This window comes from Typopeltis vanoorti, chromosome 2 (genome assembly GCF_054136105.1).
Source record: "Typopeltis vanoorti isolate ZY-2024b chromosome 2, IOZ_Tvanoo_1.0, whole genome shotgun sequence".
Lineage (NCBI taxonomy): Eukaryota > Metazoa > Arthropoda > Arachnida > Uropygi > Thelyphonidae > Typopeltis > Typopeltis vanoorti.
In genome coordinates, this window is record NC_143550.1 from 69376530 (window position 1) to 69402759 (window position 26230).

Sequence of the window (26230 nt, forward strand, 5' to 3'; positions counted from 1 at the left end):
TATGAAGAAGGAAAAGCAACAAGCAGTAATTTTATTTCTTGCCAAAGATGAGGATACTTGCATTGCATGTTTGGCCAGAATCTTTCGTATCCGTGCTGTTGAAACTGTACTTGAGCTTCAAAATCATTTTTTTAAGTCAATAAATTCTTCACACAAGTTTGAATGAAATGGATTTATGACCCAATCAGGTATTTTAAGCTCATTAAAGTCTTTTGAATCTGATCAAGTCTTCTTTAAGTGTCAGAAGATGGGAACAATAACATCCAAATCTGCTATGGATTTGCTCAAGTGAGGTCATGTTTCAGTAATCTTATTTATTACAATAAGGTGACAGCTGCATTGGATGAGGAAAATGGATACACAGTATACTTAGACTTTGCAAAGGATTTTAATAGATTACCACATGATAAGTTGATATTCAAACTATAGCAGATGGGATTGGATATTAGACTAGTGCATTAGATTTGAAATTGGTTGTCTGATAGGTATCAACAAGTTGTGTATAGGGGAGCAATACTCCAGAGGAGGAAAGTCACTAGTGGCATGCCTCAGGTTGAGGGACATTATCATTTAGCCTGTATGTTAATGATATTGGAGAAGAGTTGAATGGGGATATTCTGTTGTTTGCAGATGATACAAAGTTGAGATGAACTATGAGGAGTAAAGCAGATGTTATGGCCTTACAAGAAGAGTTGAATGGACACTGTAATGGGGATGCCAGTTGAATGTTCTGAAATGTAATTTAAAACATAAAAAAAATGTAATTTGAAATGTAAAACAAAGATTGGATGTAAAATTTACTCTTGGTAGTGATATATTGTTGGAGGTGGAGGAAATGAGAGATCTGGTGGTTATAGTGGATAAGAATCTAAAATTTAGAGAACATGTACCAGAATTGTGAGGCCAACACAACGAATTCTGGCAGTGATGCGGAGGATACTGACTTTTAGAAGTAAGGAAATTATGGTTCCATTGTATAAGGCCTTGATTAGACCAAATATGGATTATGACAATTTTGCAGAGATTTGGTCACCTGATTTTCAAAAGGATGAAAAGATGTTGGAAAGAATCCAAAGCCTATTAAGGTGATTCTGATCTCTGGAATGTTGAATATGAAGAAAGGTTGAGGAGATGCAATTTACAGAGTTCAGTGGATAGGAGGAAGAGGGGTGATATGATAGAGACATACAAGCTAGTAAGGGATTGTCATGGAATTAGTGTTGAAGGTTTGTCATAAATCCAAGAGTTTTTTTTCATTATGTAGTAAGAGGAAAAATGACTATAGTAGGATGACTTTAATCGGTGCTGATGGTAAGGTGCCAGAGCCAAAAGAAACAAACTTAACTGCTTCTATTAGCTATGTCATCTTCTTACCATCAGCATTGATTAAAATCGCCCTTCCATAGTCATTTTTTCTCTTACTTGCTACATATGCTATGATTATCCTTTGGCATATGATCACTTTGCCAAGATGTATCATCCAGGTGGAGATTTTGCAATTGCTGATGTGACGGAGACTCATCTCAAAATTGAGGTAGATGAACACGAGATGCCCAGCATATTGAAAAACGTCAATGTGAATACAGCATTGGGAATGGATGGCATGTCAATCTGTGTACTATGTGAATGTGTAAGAGAAATGGCAATGCCTCCGATGAAGTTCAGTGTAAGTCAGCTCTGGTAAGATTCCAAATCAGTGGAAAAAGAGTAAGATAGTTTCATTATATAAAGATGGTTCCAAGATGGAAGTAGCAAATTACAGACCAATTAATATCTCAGGAATGGTGGTTAAAGTGTTCAGAAAGTTGCTTAAAGGTAAAATCCAGTAGTGGGTGGATAAGAATATGATACTCTTGGATTTACTCGACCCGCAAAGCTTTTTTTTTTTTCTTTCTTATAATCTGATTTCTACTTCCTTGCCATATTAATCACTCTTCTTTTTTGCACTTTGTACTGCTCATAAGCATGTTGATTATCTTTTTCTTTATTATTCCCTCCACAATGTTTTTTCAGCTCTTATATCTCTACTCATCCACTTAACCCCTACTGATGGTATGCAGTCTGATGCTGCTTTTTTCAAAAACCTCTTCCCATGCACTACTGGCATTCTTTACTTGTAGCTTCTCAGTCCATGCCACCACTCCAAGATGCCTCCTAAGTTTCATAATTACTGACATTATAGTTCAACATAACCCCTTTCTTGACATAGAATTCCATATGTTTAGCAACTTCCCAAAAGAAAACTGCACGATCATTCTCGCCAATTGGAAGCAGAGTGCTTACCTTGTTTATGGATATATCTGTTGATGCTATTACCAGATCCAGCATTCTCAAACCCCCACCTTGCCATGTCCCTTTTCCTCTGCTCAATCTCTGTTCCTATAAGTGCTCAGCCTGCACTCATTGTGCTAAACTGTCTAGAGCAGCAGTTGGCAACTTTTTTTGGAATGAAGAGCCATTTTTAAAATTATATCTGTTAAAAAAAAAAATTGGGGAGCCGCACGTGAGTTTATGAATTCTTGCATTACCCATGATAATCCAAGACGAATGTAAAGAAGGATTATTGTGTATGATTTCAAAGAGCTCAGACATGAAAGTATTAAATTTTTCAGCATCGCATGTACTATTTTCAATTGTAAAATATCCTTGACTTAATGTGAAATGTTCTTGATTTATTGCAAATGCTATATTTAGAGTTTTTAGTTTCTAATTTAATAAATAACATTCATTTTGCATTATTCAAAATGAATTCAAAGAGCTGCAATTATTCATTCAAAGAGCCATAGGTTGCCGACCCCTGGTCTGGAGGTAGATATACCTCTAGATTTGATGTATGCCAATATGGACTTTGAAAGAGGCAAAAGATTTCACCTTTCATCGGGTGTCAACTGTAGGTAATATTATCTGATGGAATGTGAGTCTGATACTTCAGTGCAAGAAATGCAATGGAAGACAAAACTGAAAGGATTGTGCAGAAATTTCAGTGGTCCAGTGTGGAAATGATCAATCAAGCATTCAAATAATCTGCAGGGATTAAGTTTACTAGTAGGATACTGTACGTAAACTAAATTTAGCTCTAGAAATCAGCAATTTTGATTGCACTGGAATAAAGAACATTGTACTTGGTCCAAAGAATTGACAGATCCATGTCATTCTGTAGGTATTATTGTGGCATGGCTTGAAGTGATATGGAAAAGCCTGTCCGGCCTGAACATAGTCCTTATCTCAGTCCAAGAAGAACACTTTTGGAATGAACTAGACTTTCGAGTGCCACCCAGACACCATTACATCCAACAGTGATACATGAACTAGCAATCATTTTGAAGAAAGTGCTTCAAATTATTAGATTCTGCTGAAGCTGGTGGAGAGTAGCTGTAAAAGAACAGAAAGTGTGTATGCATCTGGCCATAGAGGAACTAACATGCACACACTTTCTGTCCTACTACAGCTACTCTCCATCATAGAACCGTTTTCATAACTTTTCTTCACCTATTCAATTTAAGTCGTCATACCTGCCTTAGATTAAATCCCCTCTGCTTACACATTTCTTGAATGCCAACAATGTCAAGTTCCTTTCTAGTGTCTTCATTTTTAATATGATTCTGCCATTAATGCCATAGGTTCAGTTCACTCACTCTCTCCTAATTTTTCTCAAAACCCTCATATCATCTGTGGTCTCTACTCTTTGATTGAGTGCTTTATTTCTAACCCAACTCTCAGATCCATAACTTAAAACTGGTTTGAACACTCTTGTATACTGCTAGTTTGGTGTCTTGGCTAATTACTCTCTTATTCCATATAAATTTATTCAACAGAATAAGCATTGTGGCTCCCCACAATACTTATTGTTTCCAAATTTAATTTACCGTCTTCACTAAAAACTGTACCTAAATAGCTGAGATATATAGGCTTTTTATTTGTTCTATAGGCTCTTTATTCATAATGCATTTAATGTGTTCAATGTTTCTGCCTGTTTTCATAGTTTTGGTCTTTTTATTGCTGATTTTCTTGTTAAATTTGTTATATTGCTGTTATTCAATTTCATTAGAGAATTTTGGAGACCTGTACTAGATGTTTTTAGGAGTACAACATAAAGCAAACAGCTAAGGTATTGTGTAAATATTAATCCCATGCATGAGAAAATGGTAAAGAAAAAGAAGGAACCTGTTAATACATATTCTGGTGGTTGTAATTCTTTAGAGTAAGCTGTTTGCTTAATGTTAATGACCCTTCTCTCACTGACTCTATTCATTTGCTTTCCCATAGATGCTCTATTTCTGCATTATATATTTTCTAGTTCTGCTGAATTGGCTGCCACTATTCCTGCACTTCCCTCTAATTATGTAAGAACATGGACAACTGCTGGTCAATATTCATGTGCTATTAGCTCTAGACCCACTCACTCACATTTTCATCCCCTTCCTTCATTCCACATACCTCTGTCCTTTATAAGTCTTCTCTATACCATTTTTTTCCAATGCTTACAATCTCAACTCTTCAAGAAATGCATTAACAGATTCCTTTCTTCTTTCTGATCACTTGCCAAAACACAGCATTGTCATGGTATCCCCCATGTTGTGTTAATAAAACCTTTGTAGAGAAAATTTTTCTAAAGCACAGAATTCTAGTTGAATAATTATTTATGAAATGTAGTATTTGTGATCCATACTAAAATTGCAGATAATTTTTTTATGATTTTAAATTGGATAATTTAAACGAACATTGCTCACACTGTTATACTGTAGCATTGGTCACTTCTTATGCAGGATATATTTTTTTAAAAATGCGTTATTTTCTAATCTTTGGTTATGCTTCATTTTGGGATTTATATTAAATGCAGCATTATATTTAGTTTGAGATTCTTTGTAAATAAGGTTTATATAAAATTGAATGACATATTTCCAAGTGACAAATACCAGGTTTCTGCATCAAGTAGTGGTGGTTGGGGATGTGGGAGAGAAGTGATGCATAGCTAAGCAAATATCTTCAGATAAATATAAGCAAGTGTGGCACGTCGAAACAGTTGAACTGGATCAAACTTAAATAGATAAAAGAGGGAACATACATCAAGTTAGGTATCCTTTTAATCTACCTCCCCCTCGCTCCTTTACATAGAGAGGGAAGGGACAGATCTGCAAGAATGAAGATTTGGCTACCAAATAACAAAATATAACTACTTGTAGTTTGTTTTCATTTATATATTGCAGATTTTTCATATATTTTGGCTACTTTTAAGTGCGTCACCCAAAAATAACTAGTAGCTGTCTTACTAATGTTGGACAAGGCTGAGATAATTGCATTCAAGCATGTTGCTAAAAAAATAATATTTAAGCTTCATTCATATGATAAAGTAATTCAATAATTGATAGCACCCACTCTTTTAAGTTCTTATATAAATTACCTCATTGTCTTTTTATACCCATTTGTAAAGAGAGATTTTTGTACATTATGATATTATGCCAGCAAGATGCAAATATTGTTTGTCACCATTTATTAAATAAATGGTGTTTATTTTATATGTATCTTTTTTATGATCCTGTAAGAAATAAAAATTGTCAGTGTCTGACACTTTGTTTCATGAAAATAATGTTCATTTTATGGACTTTGAGGAAAATATATAGAGGAAAAAAATAACCTAGTCTCTTAATGTAATTTTATTTTTTATATATCTGTGAAAATTTGAAGTATGTGAATTTTATTTATATTGATTGTATGACGTTGTTTCTATATTTGTAAAATAATCTTTTTGATAAATTTCATTTTAAAAGAATGGGCTAAATATTTTATTTTATTAAATGGTTATAAGAAAAAGCATTTTTCTCCCTTTTAGCTCTGTCTTGTCCTTATGCATAGCATATATTTGTTTTATCTTACTCCCACCCACGAAAAAGTGTAAAGCTATAGTTCTGTAGGGGTGGACTGTTTTTTCATTTATTATTATTATTATTTATATTTTTTTATGTTACATAATTTAGAAATTCTACTCTAGATATCAGACATTGAACATTTTCAAGCCACTTCACTCCATGCCCATAGTGGAATTTGAATTCATGACCTATTGATTGGAGAGTAGAGACACTATCCTCTTAAATGTCCAGGCCTTCAAGAATTGCATTTTCTAATACATTTTAATTCAGTTCATTTAGAATAATGCAGAAACTTGATTCCATCAGGACTTTAGGAAAAGCAGTGGTTTTCTCTCTTCGACCTCATTTGCTGTTTTAGTGCCTGCATGCACGTGTCTTAGTCTTATGTTCCCATGAAGATGGCAATGTGACTTGACCAAAATATAGGAAGTATATACGTTGTGAATTCCTTAAGTTATTTAATAATCATGTGCAGCCAACGTATGAGCCTTTCTACAAGAATGATATTTCATGTGGATTGACTGGGATCTCCAAATGTTTGCAGATGATGCAAAGTTAGGTAGAATTATCAGGAGTAGTGCTGATGTTAATGCTCTACAGGAAGATTTGAATAGACTTTTAGCTTAGCTAAATGAATGGGGGGTTGCAGTTTTAATATTAATAAATGCAAGGTGTTACACTTTGGGATACAGAGATATAAAACTACATAATGTAATGGTGGAGCTGTACTTCAGGAAGTAGATGAAATTCAGATTCTTGGCGTGATGGTAGACAGTGGACTGAATCTGAGGTGACATCATGCCCTCAGATTCTGTTCACTGCATGATATGCAGTCTTTGCAACACAAGTGTTGCAAAGACTCCACATCATATTGCTGCTGATATGAAAAAGCATATTAACATGTAGGGATAAGGAGGTGGGGGATGGTGCCTCTATATAAGGCATTGGTCAGACCACATATGGACTATTGTGCTCATATTTGGTCACCTAGTTTTCATTGTGATGTGGAAACACCAGAGAGGATCCAAAGATGAATAACTAAAGTGATTATCAGGACTCTGGAGTGGTATGAAGAGCATTTGAGAGAATGTGGATTACAGAGGTTGGTAGATAGGAAGAAAAGAGGAGATATGATAGAGATTTTTAAGGGATTCTATCAGATTAATACACAAGGAATTATAAAAAGAGTGGATGTTAAGATGGAAGGAACGAGAGGCCATCCCTGGACATTATAGATGTGGAAGATATTGTATATAGATGTGTATATATGAAGGAGTAGATTTTTTACATTGAGAGTTAGTGAGTGGAATGCATTGCTTGAGTGCATTGTGAATGCATGTGGTGTAAATAACTTCAAAGCTCATTACGATAGATATGTTGCTGATTGAGTGGGCCTCCCATGATGAGTCTGACTTCAATGAAGGTTATGAAATAATAATAATATTTCGACATAATTCAATCATACTAAAATCTGCGTGGTTTTAGTATGATTGAAACAAAAATTGAGTTGGTTCAACATATTTTGGTGAGGATTCCAAATTTGAATAAAATGCATTCAGCCATTTCAGGAATAACTTGTGCACAGGCAGCCAGACAAAATAATCTAATACATGCTTAAGTGTTTTACAAAATGTGCTAAAAATGATGACTGAACATAAAACTATACTGGCATTCGGTTCATAGTCAACATATAGATAAATTTGAACTTAACCATTTTGTAGTTTGTTATATTTAAATAATGAAAAAGTGCAGGTTGGAGGTATTGTATAGCTTTCTGACATAGTTTTAAGCAGTTATTTTTTTTAAAAAATGTTGATCTGTAATGAAAACGAAGTTTTGAATATGTTTATATTAGGACAAAATAACAAAATTCTTAATTTCTGTTTACAATGCTTTATTAATTATTACAAAAGAGGTGAAAATGAGGGAAGAGCAATATAGTGTAGCAACCACACAATGGTTATCACAGTATACATTGTCAGGAAATCGATTGTCTAACATGTTTAATTGGAGAGACTGAATTATTGGTGACTCATGCAAATTCTTGTGGAACAGTGGGAAATTTGAGTAGCTTGGGTTAGTGCTATTAATAAGTAAATATATGCAAAGTATGAAACTACAGCAAAAAGCATTAAGAATTAACCACCTGATAAAGTACATGATGAATACAAAATGTTTCCATAATGAATACAATCTGCTAATAACATGTGCTGACAATTACAAATTTTGAAGCTTTACAAACATCTATAAACTTGCATCTTTTTATAAACATTCATAATCTACATTTCCTGCTCCCAGAGATATACAGCTAATAGTCAAATTATTAATACTGTAGTACTAGTATTAATAATTATGGAATAAAACAATTATGATTTTTAAGGTAAAGTTATAATTTGCTTATAATTTGCGTTTAAGGAAATAATAAAGTTATTATTTCCTTAAACGATATGTACACCTTTGATAAATATTCAAAGATGTGGTCAATGATTTTTATCAAACTTTACAAAAAAATAAATAAAATAAAAATAAAAAAAGAGTTACTGTGACAAATTCCTTTATTTTTCAGCATTTGATGAAGTATTAAGAAAGATGTGATTTAAAAGACAAAAAAAATGCAGTAATTGTTGATTCTAATAATCAATTCATTCATTTATTTAGACATTTAGTGTTTTGGTTAGCAGAAACAGCTGAATCTGTGGTATCCTGTGTGCAACTGTAGTATACTGCTGTATATGAGGCTTAGACATTTATATATATACTAACTTCTACTTCTTTGATATGTTTATACATTTTTTTTCCTCTTTGCATTTAAGATATGCTAAACTGTTCACTCTTACTTTAGTATGCTCAGAGGAATTAACGTTTTTTTCCCCTTTTATTCACTACCTCTAAATACAATGTGAACTAAAGGAAGAAATATCCTTATTAGAAGTGTACTGTGCGACCACAGATGCGAGACCCCTCAACACTTCTGCACATGTCAGAAGAAGGCGAATCCATTCCGAATAGAGTAATCAATGTGTTTCGTGGAATGAGTGTTTATTATTATACGTCAGAAAATTAGCTTTTCTTTTATGAAAATTCTAGTTTTTAAAGTAGTAACTATTTTGCTTGTACAACAGTTGGAAACTTTTACGTATAAATGACATGATTTCGCGTGTTGGTAACAAATTCGTACATCACCTTATTCCTTTCTTCCCTTCAACATGAATTGACTTCTTGGCACATTGCCAGCCAAGGGGATCTGTGGTCGGACAGTATATAATATTGATCAGATACTTGCATTAGTGATATGAACAGATAAATTATTTTAAATAATGACATATAAATCAGCCCTTGACTGATTTAAACATTTTCAAAATAGTTTCTTTCATTCGACGTCTTAAAAAAATGAGAAGTTGGAAGAGAGCAAGAAAACAGAGCAGCATTTTATAGAATTAGGGCATAATTTCTGAAAGGTATTACATATTTGCATTTTAAATATTTCACCATTTTTTGACTACTTTGATTCAGCTGCTGTGCTCTTTTGTTCTGGTATTGTGGAGAGGAATGATATTATTCTTTCATTCCTGCAGTTAGTCACACTAAGGATGGGAATGGCATAATTATTGTGGGTCTTAACAACTCAACATATTTCAGTTTATGAAATCATCAATTCAGATATGTCCTCCAAGTTAGCATGCTTTGCTAATAGTGCACTGTAGCATGTTAAATCAGTGCCTGTGATGGAGATCAGAACTTGCACTCCTTTAAAAAAAAAAAAAAAAAAAAAAAAAAAGCATGAATCTCCCTTAGAACATGGCACCTAGGGTCATGCACTGCTCTCTAACCCTATATTACAGCACTGGCTACAGCATCGGCCTGCCTTACAGTTGGCAAGCATTTCAGTTATTTCTATAATGTCATGAAAATAGTCTATCAGTAAAAGTTTTTTTTGTTGTTGTTGTTATAAACAGAGCTAGATATACAATAAATAAAAATAGAAATGTTCAAAAAAAAAAAAAATCTTAACCTTCCAATCACATTTGCTCATCAAGAGAAGTGTAGAAACGATGAATTTTGAAATGACTCATTTAAATTACAGCATACAGCACTTCCCATTAAAAATGATAAATGGTTATAAAATAAATAATAATAATAATAGTCACATTAAAAACAAGATAAATGTTTTGATTTTCATTTCAGCCATTTCTTATTAAGTTTACCACAATAAACCTTAATCAGTTCTTCATTTGTCATTTCTTAATACTTTTTCATTGTCTAGATCAGAAAAGTTTTAAAAGAACAAATTGATCTGCAACATTTTTTGTTAGAGTTTTGCATGTTGTGTGATTAACATAAATGCTGACATAACTATTGCATTTGCTAATATTCTAATGGGAACAGATATAATTTAGGATGAGATGAGAATCTGTTTATTTACTTGCAAAATGGATCCTTCCATCTGCAAGCTCAGCCATGGAAATTGTATAACTTAAAAATCTTACTCCCTTACGAAAAAGTTGTTTTAAAACAGAGATCTCAAGCTCATGGCACTATTATAAGGCCTGGCTTAGTGAAATGAATGTTCATAGGTAAAGATTTCAAAATTTATTATTTTCTCATTGCACTCCATTTTTATATTACATAGTACATAGTAATTTTGTTTAATAATTAATTTATTTTTTTTGTGTGTGTATGTGTTTGCACTTCTGCATGTTTGTATATTTTTTTTATTGGTGCAGCACTTATGGAGCACAAAGCTAATGTGTTCATCAGAAATTAACACCAGTCCATATTTATGTGTATTATCAGTTACTATCATATTTGGCTTTTATTTCATGAATAGTTTCCTTGGAATATTGGGCTTAATTATCAGAAGAAAAAAAAAATAGAGTGTAAAGCACAGATCTGCAAGATGAGAGGTATAGTCTCAAAGCCTACATTAAGATTGAGATCTCTGATTGGAAACATTGTGCATGGGAGCTAAAATTTGTAATATTTAATTTGACTTGATTGGGACCTGATAAGTTGTTAAGAATATGCATTTTACTCTACTTTTTATTCTGTCTCCAAACAGATTTTATCACATTTGATGAATAAAATTTCAACATAGGAAGTGTCCCTCCAATTAAAAGTTGGACTACAAAGAGAATTTTTATATTCAGTAGCTTTTGCATAAAACTCATAGGCTATTAAATGAAATTCTGGGAAATAGTACTGTATATATATATATATATATATATCATGGTGGAAAATGAATATATGTAACAGAAAACATCCGAAGAGAAATGCACTTCCATAAGAAGAGTAATGTTTTTTATTAATATGTCCTGCAACCACTGCAACTTCTAGTTCTGTCTAAATTACACCTGGACACTTAGTTAATATAATAAAATCCCCTGAAAATACTCAGTGTAATAGATGGTTTTACAAATAGGATAATTTTAGTATAAAATTTACTTTAAATTGTAACTACACTATTAGAATTGGATGTAATTAAAATCAGATTACATCTTTTTAAAATCAGTTCAGTATTGTTTAGCCCTTACAAAATTCGGTAATTTTTTGACCAGTACATTAGTAAATTATTGTTCATAACATCCAGTTTCCATCAGCATACAGTTCAAAGGAATATAATTATGTTATTGTTACCATTATCTGATACTGTGTAAAATATTAAACAAGAATAAAGCTTGAGATATCACTTTAACTTATGCTTCCAAGTCAATTTTAAGCACTTAATTATTTATAATATTAAAATTATTTTAAAAATATATGCATTTCAGTGACATGCTTTTATCTAATAAAAGTAGACATTTATTACGGACTGATAACAACAACATATGAATTATTTTTTCTTTGTTGGAATTACATGTACAAAGCTGATTTAAATAACTGACATAAACTTGAACTTGTATATGTTTACTACACAGGGTGATAAAATAATAAAATTATAACAAAAAACACTACTTTCTCACTTGCTATAAAAGATATATATATATATATATTTTTTTTTTCCTTGTAAAATTTCAGAGACATCAGTTAATGTAAGAACTAAGTAATTAAAAGTTACCATCTCTGTTTCATTTTTTTGAAAATAAGCAGATATGTTGAGATTGAATTTATTAATATTTAGTTTGGTTAATACAAAGTTCTTATGCTGCATAATAGAAATATTTTTATAATCTGTCTATACAATGACTATTTTATTAACATGAAGTAGTCAATGTATATTTACATTAATTTTGTGGTATATAAAAATAATATCCTCAGTTGCTCAGCAAAAGTCAGCCAGCAAATTTCTTTTTTTAATACACCGAACTGAACTTTTTATCTTATCTTAGATTACTTACTCAGCCTAATACAAATATTAAAAATGATAATATGAAAATGTATGGATCTGAGTGTGTGTTTAATTTCTTCTTTTGTTTCTGTATATTTGTGATGCAGTGACTTTTTAAACATTTTGAGTGTGTTTTTAAATAAGCTAGTTAATGACTGAGCAGTTGGTCATGGAACAGGGGCCATGGCAGAGGTTGAAGTCAAACTGGGTTCTCTAGAAAGTTTTTTAAAGAATCAATTAATTTAAATAAAAAGAAAAGAAGGAGAAGATAGATCATATTTAAGAATAAAGAGTTCACCAGTTAAATTTTTAAAATTCAGAATAGAATTCTTAACAGCTATTCTAATATTAAACAACTTAAGAACTTATGCTTATATCATACATATCATTATGGTTGGTGAAGATAAATACATAATGTTAACATTTCTGTGCTTTGAGAGACAAACCAAACACTGTTTCGGTACAGTGTTTGTTTTAGTTAAGTGTTGATTCATTCACAGACATTCAAATGAATCTGTAGATAAAATCAGAGCAATTGTATGCTGGGTATAATGGGTATAATGCATTTAGCCAAAATTAGGAGAAGCAGTGTCCTGAAGTAAATTTGAATGATTATGAGAAAACTTGATTAAAACATGATTTTAAAATGTCTACACCCAGGTAGCTGGGTTGGTTTAAAACAATGCAAGCTAGATATAGCATAAGATGGTTGATATTTTAAGTATAAATATTTATCAAAGAAATTAAGATTAAATGAAATATTGTGAATGACAATTAGAGTGTACGGTTCTTTTTATTTGGGATGAATAAACTCAATGTTAGCTCTGTGTATTGCATAGCATACATCCAACCTATAATTCAGCTTTTGCTGTATGCATTGCCATTATAAGAATAACTGTAGCTAGACAGGTTTTTAATTTTGTCTTTTAACTCTTAACTCAGTGAAATAACTTTTTTTTATGTAACATTATAGAAAAAAAAATGTAAGGTTCAGACTGAGGTGGTCATGAAATTGTCCTTTTCTGCCTATGAAATTGAGATCTAAATTTCATGGGCATTTTATTATGTGATGTGATACCTTCAAGGAGCCTAAAGATGTATCAGGTAAGATTACTCTCTATACTCGTATGGTTCAGTTCTTTAGTTGGATTAGCTGGATTATCCTGATAGATTAAAATTCTTGCTGCACACAAATCATCCAATTTTGAATACCATAAAATATACTGAGCTTTTTGTTGAACTGCTGCTATCTTGACAACTACTGATTAGAATATAATAAAATTAGTTTAATCCTTTTTCCAAGTGTGAGCAAACAAAGTTTGCACCTGAAAGTATCTTCAGGACTGGGGTAAGGTGGTACAACACCAGGGAAACTCGTTGCAAAGATGCAACGTTGATTGGACATCACCCTTCAAATTTTCATTTGAAGGGTGCAATGTAAAATCATTCTTCCAGTTGCTTTACAGAGGCATTACAAGGGGAGGGGACTCTGCATTGCATCCCTTGTATAAGATCTGAGGCATATCAGCTAGGCTACGGTGTCCAACATGATGTATGGTACATGCCCTCTCTTAGCATAAGTTGACTGTTCTATCTGTTTGGCCATGCTAAGTCAGTGTTTTTCAGTTCTCCTCTTAGCCTCTTAACAAATTAGTATGTCCTCCTTGTAGTAGTTTTGTTTGGTTATGGCTCAGTAATTTTACAAGGTCTCCAATCCAATGGTCAAGACTACTTGCATGGGAAATAGATACCTGTTTCATTCTATTAAGCTGTAAGATGAATTATCATAAGCAAAGTAATATCATCTGAGCTTACACATCTTGGTGGTTTGTAAGCATCTTGCAATTTATTTTTAGAAAGTGCAAAATGAGAGTTGACATGTAGTTTGTCTCTTGAATGCAGTTTGTTCTCACTTTATAAAAAGCAGTTTTTTAGTTTTACAGCCAGATTGTCATGGTGGATAGCAACTCTGCTCTCCAACCACAGACAGTATGTGCGAATGCCACTGTGGGCATAAATGTTTGTGAATGTCTTTAGTTAGTAGATGAATTTTATTCACCTGGTGCGAGATCACCATCCTGGTTATTGTAGGTCTAAAGTGCTTGAAAAAGTTCTTTGTTCGGTTTCTAAAGTAGGACTTCCAAATTATGTAATCTTTAGCCTAGAGTTCTTGAGACAAACTGGCCCACTCCTCCTTCAGAGCAAGGAGACCTTGCTTTTTTTACCAGAGGGATATTTTGAACAGCAAATCTGACTCGAAGAAATTGCCAAAATTTGTATTTCATATGTTAAAGGTCTTTCAGAAAAAAATAGCAGGACTACTTTGACAGATTGACTTCCAAGTCTCTTTCAACCCTGTTAGCAAACTTAATTCCTTCTTATCTCTCCTAAAGACAAATATCCTCCTCTCTTTTATCCTGGAGTTTAGAGAATAATGTGCAAAAGGTTAATGCCTTTTGTGAATTTATTTTTATTGTTGGGGTTTCTCGACCTCCCCTTAGGACTGGTTGAGCCCTCCTAATGAGGGATTAAATACTATATTCTATGACTGTAGCTGTTCATGGGGCCGATTTGCCTGCTTGCGGGATGAAAAATCCCAGATAAACTGGAGGGAAAACCCTGCTGTCCACGCCCAAGACCAGCTAACTTGGCTATAGCTGAGAAAGATCCTTAAGCTCCTCACGTCATCGACGGGAATAGAACTTAGGACACTTCTTTACCCAGGCATATGGTTGCAAAGTGCATAGCCACTAGGCTAACCGGAGTGAGATTCATATATAAACAAAAGCCATATTCCCTTATGATGAAGGGCTTTGATGGTGACAAATTGGTTGTTGTCGTTGTCTTGTCCTTTGAAGAGTCTTAGATGTTTCCGTGTGCTCCTTGCACTGCTTTGGCTATGTCGATGATTTTGTTTGTATAGAGCTGTTGTTCAGGATCTATTTCTTGCAAGGCTGCTGTAATTGCTGGACAGGTAAAGATGTGAGTGGGTGTCAGTTCAGTATTGCAGTTTCTATATGTTCTTGTATCATTTGTATTGATCTTCATTCCTTTACAATGTCCTGTTCGTAGTCTTGCTATCTTGGTGGAGGTCTTTCTGTCAGCACTGCTTTTGGGAATTTGATGTTGTATCACTGATTTTAGTGGAGTTAGTTTAGCTTTTGCTAGTGCATTGGCATCAGCAAGAGTTATCATGTGAGTTTCTTGGTTGAGTTCTCTGCCCTCTTTTGCTAATTTATCAGCTGCTTCATTGTAATCAATGCCTACATGAGCAGGAATCCATTGTAAAATGCAACTTTTTCCTAAACACTTTAGTTGATTTAAGAGTTTATGGATGTCTTGTGTGAGTTTGGTATTGCCATTTTTGATTGCCTCCATAGCTGATCTTGAGTCACTGTAAATTATAATTCCTTCAGATTGTTGAGATGATGATAGTTTTAAGTAGGCTTCAAGTGCTTTATTTATTGCGTAGAGTTCGCTGGTAAAATTGGAAGTGATTCTCCCAGATCCAACTTTTATTGAAAGTTTTTCACCTTTCAGGAGTAGAAGGAGAACACCAGCACCTCCATTAATCATATTGGTGTCTGACGATCCATCGGTATAACAAATAACCTATTTGAAGGATGAAAGAAGGTATAGTATTTAGGCCTTTTTCTTTGAGCATTTCTTTTGGTTCTTTTTTTGTACAGAGTTTGGTCAAGTTTAGATTTATGGAGATATTTGAAGGTAAAGGACTGGAAAATAGAGGTTCTTTGTTTATGTGGGCATTTAGCTGATCAAGACCTATTTCTTTCCTGATAGTGTCATCATATTGTAAAGTTGATGATCTGTGAAGTCTGCATTTTTGATTCCAATGTTCATAAGAACATTGAAATCAAAAAGCTGTGATTATTTGAGAGATCAAATAATCACAGCTTTAAACCAGTGATTTTTCAACTTTTTTTTTTTTTAATTCTCAAATTTACAGTGTATGTTACCTGCACTCTGTTTTATTTTAGGTATTTCTTTGTACCGTATAGTTTTCCTTTCTCTGATGAAGTGTATTTGATATAATCCTGACAAGTTGGAATCAAATTATTTTATTAAAGTTTTATTTAATAAAATAATTAAATTAGCTGGCCTTATATATATATATATATATATATATTGTGATTTATACATTCTAAAGAACCACAATAATAAAAACGGTTTAGAATTTTCTAGCAGAAACTGCTAGAAAAATTGCTAGCAATCTGAATGTTAGAGAAACCTTAACACAGGCTTAATACTGAAACAGTGACATGTATTAACATGTATTTACATTTCATAATAACATAGCTGCACAAAATACTACAAAATATATTTTAAGTATTAATTATTGTTTTATAAAAGTATTTTCAGCACTGAGAATTTTAATTTTGTACACTTGAAGGTTTCAAACTTAATAAACTATTTATGAAATTATCTTATCTTTAAAATCAGATAAAAGATTTCATTTTCTGTGGGCATGAATGTTTGGGAATGTCTTTAGTTAGTAGATGAATTTTATTCACCTGGTGTGAGATTACACCCTGCTTATTGTAGATCTAAAGTGTCTGAAAAAGTTCTAGTTGTTTCTAAAGTAGGACTTCCTCATTATATAGTCCTTAAATCAAATAAAATCTTTTAAATTTTCAGATAACGAAAGAACAAACAGATTTAGAGTGGATAATATATATACTAGTATTTACCCCTTACATTGAATTCATGTGTCAGTAGTATAATAATAGTTGGGGCATGTATGAAAATCAGTCATGGTTTTAAAAAAAAAATTATTTTCCTAATCTGTTTAGTTTAATAATTAGGTTTATAATAGGATTTTTATACAGTAATCAAGAAATAGACACAAATGCAAGAGCCAAATTTAAAAAAAAAAAAAAATTAAGTCATTTATGTTATATTTTTGTAATAATAAATAAGCTCTACTCAGATGTATTGGACTTTAACTGTAGTTCAATAGTACTGTTTGTATCCAAAAAGGAATGAGTTAATGTGAGAAAAGGACAAGTGTTTCACATGTACGTGGCACTGTAAACTTGATTGTTGTTAGATGCCAACAACTTGATGACTGTTCAACTCCAAACTGACTTTAATGCTAAGAAATATTTATTTAATCGTTAAAAGCCTTTAGTAAATTTGGCAGTCATGGCACCAGAGTATGCTATAAAATTAACACATTTCACATGTGAGTCACCATAAAAAAAATTTGTTTAAAAAATTTTTAGTCTTCATGTTCACAACCCCTACCAATTTTGAAGTAGCAAATTTAACTGTCTCCTCCCACCCCATTTATCTAAGTAGTGTTGCAACTAGTTTATTTACAGATATTTCATTTGTGTGTACACACAAAGGATATGCAAAATACACATTTATTGTGGTAATTCAGTCTGCATGGATGGAATTCAGATATTGGAATATTCAAACATGTTGACCCGTAAAGGGTCAACATGTTTGAATATTCCAATTTTAGCTTTTAGTTTTAGTCAGTTTTAGCTTTCTCTGCATTAGATCTGCATTTATATGTATGTATGTATTCTTGATGAATGTAGCTCCATTTAACATTTCGTTTAATGTAGTAAGAGTTGGCTTGCCATAACATAGTTGGAAATATACAACTCTCTCTCTCTCTCTGCACGCTTGTCATAATGAAACAAGCTAATTCCTTGTCTTTGAATGCTGCAATCATTTCCTCACCAAACAATCACAAATACCCTTTTCCAAACATTTTTTAAATATATTTTTTAATGTTTATTTTGTATGTGTGCATTTTAGAGTCAAGAATATTGTGTTGAGAATACATCTTCTCACCATTGTCACAAAAAATATGTTTTGTTCAGTGTAATTTTGCTTACCACTGTCTTGATTCACAGGAATGTTACTAATTGACTTAAGGCAATTTGTTCTGATGCTCTCCTCTCTTATATATTAAAGGAGTGCATTCTTATTATGATTTATACACGTCTATAATAATAATAATAATATCGAAGGTAACTTAGCCTAGGTTTTATCTTTCTTTTGCGGTCCAACTTTGTACAAGGAATTTTATCTTACATGTTGCAACATAAATCCAACATGTTATAGAAGCAATTGTGAACTCTTTTGTTCATTTTATACAACTTACTGTATTCTTCTCTTCCTTTACATTTCAAACTTATATACATTTTTTTCATTCATCATTTACAACTAAAATTAACAAGAGCTATTTGCAAACTAATGGAAGTAATAAATATATATATATTTAACTGGTTTTAAATTAGCACCATACTGGCCTCCCTGTTTAAATAATGCTTATTGTGATATTATTTTGTACCCTTATTGGATAACTTTTGAATAAGTATGTTTTTTATCTGGACAAAGTGCCATTAAACTTGATTTAAATTAGTTATGATTTATGAGTATCTAATTTTAGACATTCATAATTGTTAGGCTTATTAAAGGAAGATACATTTAAAACTATAATGAAAATCCATATACACTGAAACTGTCTTTGAGACCATTTTGTTGGAATAGGCACCTTGAGCAGCTTGTCAGGTCAACAACATCCCTTATTTTCAATGACATTATTAAAGAAACTGCAGAAATTAAACACTTAATAACTTTTTTAAAACTCAAATAAGTTTTACATTAGAAGGATAATTTCTTGCTTTGATGAATGTTGTAGTGACATGTTTTGTAGATTGTGTTTTGCAAAGGCACTTGCTAAAGGCCCTATCATTGCAAAAACGATTAGTTGAAGTACATATTCATATTAAGACAGCTGGACATCTAAGTAAAGCTGCATTGGATTTTAGCCCGCTGTCCACAAATCAGCTCTTAACAAGACAAATCAACAAATATTACTCTCAAACTATTATAGAAGAAAAGTGGTTTCTTTTCCTGACAACATAATTGCATGATAGTGCTATGATACTTTGTTTATTATATAAACAAGCAAACCATAATGATGATAAATAAGCATGTGATATTTGATAACACAGCTCAATAAATACTGTACATTATATGGTAAGCAAAATGTGTCTACTTGGTTTTGGTATCCCAGGCCAGCGGTCAACATCTATTTAATCACAGAGGATACGTTTACAGATGCAGTGTTGGGTAGAAGTTACAAAAATGATTGTCTGGAATGGAATAGAGGCACAGGAAAATGTCATTAATTAACACCAAGCATTAATGCATGCTCAATATGTGGATCAGTAAAGATAAGGTATGTATAAAGCTGATCACAGGAAGCTTTTAGGCAACATACAACAGTGTACAAACCCTTTCTTATTCATTCACTCTGAAAGTATTAGCACTTCCTCTCTTTCCTATGTTCAACAACCACCTGTCTAAAAGATCCCTTTATTAAATAACTGTAAATGGTCGACTCCAAAATTACTGAGAAATTTGCAGAGCAGGATTATACACAGGAGCCAGTAACACTGGTGAGCGAAGTGAGATGGGCACTGCAACAGATATCCAGTAAGAAAGCACCAGGAGGAGATGGAATACCCATTGAGCTGCTCAAAGTCCTAGGAGAAGAGGCAGTTAAAATTTTAACAGCTCTATGTCAGCGAATTTGGATCACAACTACATGGCCTAGGGAATGGAAAAAATCAGTTTAATATACCTTTATTGTAGAAAGGCGATGCAAGAGAGTGCGAAAATTACAGAACTATAGCATTGATTTCTCATTCAAGTAAAGTCTTACTTCCATGAGAAGATGATCTTCTCATGAAGAAGATCATTCAGAAAAGACTGGAACCATTCATGAAGAGAGAAATGTCAGATGAACAGGCAGGATTTCGAAAAGGCAGAGGAACAAGAGATCAAATCGCCAATGTGAGATGGATAATAGAAAGAGCACAGGAATATCACAAGAATGTCTACCTTTGTTTCCTTGAGTATAGCAAGGCTTTTGACTCTGTAGATCATGTGAAACTGTGGAATGTGTTAAGAACAATTGGAGTCCAGAGCATTTCATTATCCTTCTGAGGAATCTTTATTATGAACAAGAATCTACTATCCGAACAGATCTTGGAGAAACTGAGTATTTCACAATAGGTAAATGGGTGCGACAAGGATGTATTTTATCTCCATACCTGTTTGACTTGTACAGCGAATACATATTAAGAATGGCAAGGCTGGGGAAGTCTTCAGTTGGAATTAAAATTGGTGGAAAAAATATTAATAATTTGAGGTATGCAGATGATACCACCTTGCTAGCAGAATGCAAAGAAGATTTGAAGGAACTTATTATGAAAGTTAAAGAAGAAAGTGCTAAATATGGTCTTAAACTTAACCTCAAAAAGACAAAAGTTATGGCAACATGTGAACTTAATGATTGTGAAGTAGATGAGGAGAAAATAGAAGCAATTAACAATTTTGTGTTCCTAGGATCCCGAATTGATAAAGATGGTTATTGTACTGAAGAAGTTAGAAGAAGATTATTACTCGGGGAAAAAAAGCAATGACAAATTTAAGCAAGATCTTTAAAGATATTACCCTCACAACAAAAATCAGAATCGTGAAAGCAATGGTATTCCCTGTGGTGCTGTATGGATGTGAAAGTTGGACCCTGAGAAAGAGTGAAAGAAGGAAGATAGATGCATTTGAATTATGGGTTTGGAGACACTTACTAAGAATACCATGGACTGCAAAGTAAACCAATAAATCAGTAATAGACAGAATAAAGCCAGAGTGCTCCCTTGAAGCTATGATCATCAAGCAAAAATTGTCATACTTCGGACATATTATGCGAGCAAATGACAGTCTGGAGAAGACAATGATGCTTGCTAAAGTTGATGGAAGCAGGAGAAGAGGAAGACCAAGAATTAGATGGGTGGATGGAGTTAAAGAAGCAACTGGAGTACACTTGGAGATTCTGAAAGACAAGGTCAGGGACAGATTGGAATGGAGAGAGTATGTTTATGGAGTTGCAGGAGTCAGAAACGACTCGATGGATCATAACACACACAAATGGTCAACTCAGACAGATTTCATTGTATACAGAAGTAGATGAGAAAGGATGTACTTTTTTTATAACACATACACACTTGCATACATATATGAATCCTATGACTGAGAGGCTGCAAAAACTAGCATATTAGTACTATGTATGGACAATATTTAACAATATACCTTTATCCAAGCTTGAAAGTAGGTTACAAATTGTCTAACGAAGAAAACAGATATTAGTACATACAAATAATATACTAATAACTGTTTTAGAACCTAAAGATCATTGTGTGTGTTTTCAGTTTTCTTAAATAAAAAATTTTGGTATATTATATGCCACAAAGTAATGTCATCAATTTCATTTTATGACTAAAGTTAGTGAATTTTTTTTTTTTTTTTTAATGTAACAGAGAAATTAAAAAATTTCCATTCTTTTTCCCTTATACAAAATATTAAATTATGACAAAGCTGTTTCTCTTTTAAAAGATATTTTCTTATAAATAATGTCTATTTGAGAAGGTCTTCTTCATTATGTGTTATCATATAATTTCTTCATTATATGATAACACATTGAATATGAAGAATTTTATTTTCTTTTTTAATTTCCTTTATCTGTTTTCCTACAGCATCATTATCTTCCATAGAAAAGGCAGTTATTTTATTGTTTATAGACCTTTGCAATTTTCCTTACAAAATTTTTATTTTCCTCTTATGATATCATAGAAATAGTTATGTCAATACTTATACCATTTTTTATTTTATTTTCATTTTTACTTTATCTTATCATTTTATAATTTGTGTGTGTGTGTAAAGATAGATGACATTAATATGCATTTATTATATCTTCTTGGCGCTAGGTAGTTATCCTATCTGTAATTTCAATGATTTTCTTTTCAAGCCTGAAATAACTTTTTTTTAGGTAACTTTAATCATTTAATTCTATATGCCTTTCTTCAAATGCATTGAGCACTATCTTCTGATGTTTGCAATGTGGTGCATATCATAAATTTTACAGTTATACTGGCATCTTTCAGTGAATCGTATTTAGCAAAATCTGTACATCTGTGGTGCTCCTAAAGTATGTACATATAGTCTACTGTACACATCAACTTACATACTGCTATAGAAAAACTAGTGGTCTACCTTAGCATTTGCCGCTGTGTACAACATAAATAATGCCACTTCACATACAGACATTGTATGATGGAGATCTGAGTGAAGGTAAAAGAAATACTCCCTCATCATAAGTGAGCATGTCTCCAGTTTACAGGCTTTCCAATACCAGAGATTTGTTAGTAACATCACCTTTCTTTTCATAAGCAACAAAATCATCTCATGTTTAGACAATTTACTGGTGAAGACCTTGCCTCCTCCTGCATTGGTGGTAGAGTTTCAGCTAAAGGATACCATTGAGCCAAGGGTTTACGAGGATTATCCAGCATTTCAAGCCAGTGTTCTCTGCCCTGTCCAATACAGCAGCCTCCAATGGCACAGCAACCCATTAATTCATTGGCACCAACCCTATAATAAGTTAATACTGAATTAATATTGATGAACTCAAGTTAATAATTTCATAAAGTTTTAAGTATTACTTCATCCTTATTTTCATACTCTCCCCCTCACAAAAACAAACTCAGATGTAAGTTTAGTGATCATGGATGTAATAAGCAGTCATCTGTTAAAGTGCATAAAGGTGAACAGAATCTCCCTCAAGAGCCATTTAGTGAGAATGATCATGAGGTGGTTACTTTTCTGGTGGTCAGCATTATGTAAAGACTTGTGGAACTACAAAATTGCTGATTATGAAAAGTTTAGCAGACATTTTGGAGAACTATTGCATGGAATGAGGAGTTGAGTAAAAAGAAAATCAGTGCTGCTTGGGTACTAGTTAATAATTATTTAACAGCAGCAGTGCATAAACGTATTTCACAGGTCAGGTGGTTAAATGTAGCTGCAAAAATGGATGAACGAAGAGAGTAGGCATGCGTTTTGGAAGAAGGTATTATGGAAGCAGCATAAGATGAATGTTAATAACCATTTACATGAGGAGCATGGCATTGTTATATGCCATACTTTAACAGACATGGCATATGACAATGGATACTGGATTAACTGTCCTGTCATTTAATACAATGTCATAAGTTGAATATATAGTCTGAGAATTTAGAAACATTGCATGAGATGAAAGCATTACTTGAAGAACTATGTGTGTGTGTGTGACATTAGGATCTCCCATGAGGTGTTACTAGAATATGGAGGTCTGATAATGGTTACTACTAACAGTGCTGACAGCTGGTCATCTGAATGGTTTCGTTGGCATCCAAGATGACTGTTACCATCTCATGGGCCCTAACCCTGATGCTGTACATTGTTTTGAAAGAAGTCAGTAGACACCCACCCCAATGAACAAGGTGCATCATGCCATGTAACAAGTCGTGTTTGTAGCCAGTATAAATTAGAGGAATACGATGCTCCAGGTCAGTGCATCCGTGTCTGGGTGAAATGGCTGATGAGCATGAAAGAGGCATTGATAGGATGACATGTTGCAAGCCTATCTGTTTGGGCCATCCCAGGTCAGCAATCAGTGATACCATACTGAGATGGAAGCTCAGGGAGCCAACTGCAAGTGCTACCTGCAGTGGATGACCCACCACACTCACCGAACATGACTCTAGGATGCTATGAAGGATAATATGTAAAAACTGCCATTCGTTGGCTGACACATTGAATGCAGAGTTGCAGGCAAGAATCTGCACAAAAGAACATTCAGAACTGAGGCTCACAACATAGGGTTTCATGGTAGGACTGCAATATGCAAGTCCCACATTACCTGAACCAGCAAAAAAGCTTGTAGAATGAGTCAGAAGTAAATATTTTTCCAGGGAGTGAATTCTAAGTATTGCAAATATTATATTACTCCCCTACTATAACATCAAAAATCATATTGAACTCTGCAGAATCAATGCTCTATTCTAAAGGAAATTCATTATTAGCAAACTGTCCATTATAATAAATTATTCTTGTTATTCTTTTATCCACATGATCAGCTGTCATGAGGATTCACTGCACAAAAGTCAGAATTCTTACTAATATGATTACTGAACATTGACCAAAAAAAAAAAAAAATATTGGAACAGTGCTAAAGAGAAGCACAGAAACATAGTTCAGTGTAGCTTTATATGTCTATCCTCATATTATCATTAATATTTCCATGGTGCTTTAAGTCCAAATCAAATATATGGTAGGAACAAGCATCAGTTCCAAATATTATTGCCTTACCTGTCATAGTCAATGACCTTGATGACTAAAGCTACGTGATCAACACTTTCAGCTGGTACATCAAAAACCAAAGCTTCATTGTACACCGGATCTAAGGTAGCCTTTTTCACACTTGTTTTCTTCTTTTTGATTCTCTTGCCCTGGCACATTAATGAAACCTTAACATATGGATCTGTGAAAAAAAAAAAAAGGAAAAAAAAAAGCTCATATAATTTTGATAAGTAGATAATATATGCAGGCATTAGAAATTAATAATAACATAAAAATATATAGATATAGAAGATGGTTTTAGTCACATTGTTATTATTCTTGAGAAGAGAGCTTTGCAGTAAAGTACTCAATACACACATATTCACAATCAATTTTGTGACATCTGACCTGCTTCTAATACCAGAAGCACAATTGCTACTGTTATTTGCTTGTGGCTATTTAAAGATGATTTTTTTTTTTTTTTTTGAGAAAGTATGTTTTTATTTTATATTTCAGTTAACATAAATAAATTGTAAGATTCGGTTTTATGATTATTCCATCCACACATAGTTAGATCTGTAATACATTAGTGCAATGAGCAAGTCAAGTTAAATAAAATCAGGAGAAGGAAACATGTTTCTTTTTGCCATTTCAGGCTCCTAAATTAGATGATAAGGTAGTGAAATTCATTATCATTATCCTGTAGTGGAATATGAAATCACAGCTTGTAAAGTGAAGACATCTGCTCTGCTACAAAGACTAATCATTTGTAGCAGATTAGCTATATTACTAAAAGACAAACTCCACCAGAGTACATCATATGATGTACTCCGGTGGACTTTTTAATTATTTTTCATTATTCGTTATACAGTTTCTTCTGATTTGTTCACAAGACAAAACTTATGTATTATAATTAATTTACTTTTTGTAAAAATACCACCTTAATTAAAAACAATAATCATACACCTTTTTTTATCCTCTTTCTCCTTAACCTAGCTCATGCATGCACTGTTGTTACAAATTTTATGACTTCTTGTTCAAATAAATAAATGACTTCTTGTTCAGTTTAAATACATATAAACCTACATAGTATCTACCTTAACTTGTAGAAAAAATTAATACTTCAGTACAATATATGCTATAATAACCCAGCCATATGCCTGATTTGTCAGCTATATGGTGGTCCAAAGTCCAGATAAATGGGGAGGGTTGGTGAACTACCCTGTAAAAAGAACCTCATGAGAATGCTTTATGGCAATACTTCGACATGCTTCAAATGTGGATACCAACACTGAACCCTCCAGGCTAGATGGTAGCCTGCAAGCAACTGGAGAAGAGCAAGGATTTGTGCCTAGTAGTCAGGGAGTATATGATGCAGTTGGGTTAAATCCTACAGGAAGCCCAACAGTTGATGATGCCCATGATGAAAGAAATAATGCGCTGCACAGAATTTTGCCAAATTGGAACATGGAACGTCAGGGGTATGTCCCTTGGAAAACTAGAAATTGTGAAATGTGAGATGATCAGAACAAACAGATATCCTGTGTATTAGTGAATTACACTGGACAGGAAATGGTCAGTTTCAGTGTAACAAAATTACAGTCTACTTTTTCTGGAAATGACAGTGTTAGAAGAAGGGGACTTCCCTTCATTGTAAAAGCAGGTGGCTAGATGTGTTGAGAATCATCGAGTACGTGATCTTAGAATATCTATCCAAATTCTTGGCAAACCACTCGACATTACCATACTACAAGTTTATTCACCAACTTCAGATGCAAGTGAAATTGAAATAGAACAATTCTATGATGAACTTCAAAATGCTCTAAACCAAATA

General features: G+C 33.1%; 1 protein-coding gene across 1 annotated transcript in view; it reads right to left on the reverse strand.

The window, feature by feature from the left end:
* Positions 1–22475: 22475 nt before the first annotated feature.
* The window catches only part of LOC150109147 (synaptotagmin-10-like), a 113645-nt gene continuing 109890 nt past the window's right edge, over positions 22476–26230 (reverse strand). Inside the window, exons 8-9 of the mRNA XM_090401696.1 lie at positions 24427–24598; positions 22476–22668 (exon numbers count right to left, since the gene is read on the reverse strand). Of these exons, the coding sequence (XP_090257822.1) occupies positions 22476–22668; positions 24427–24598 (365 nt within the window). The remainder of the gene's footprint in view (positions 22669–24426; positions 24599–26230) is intronic.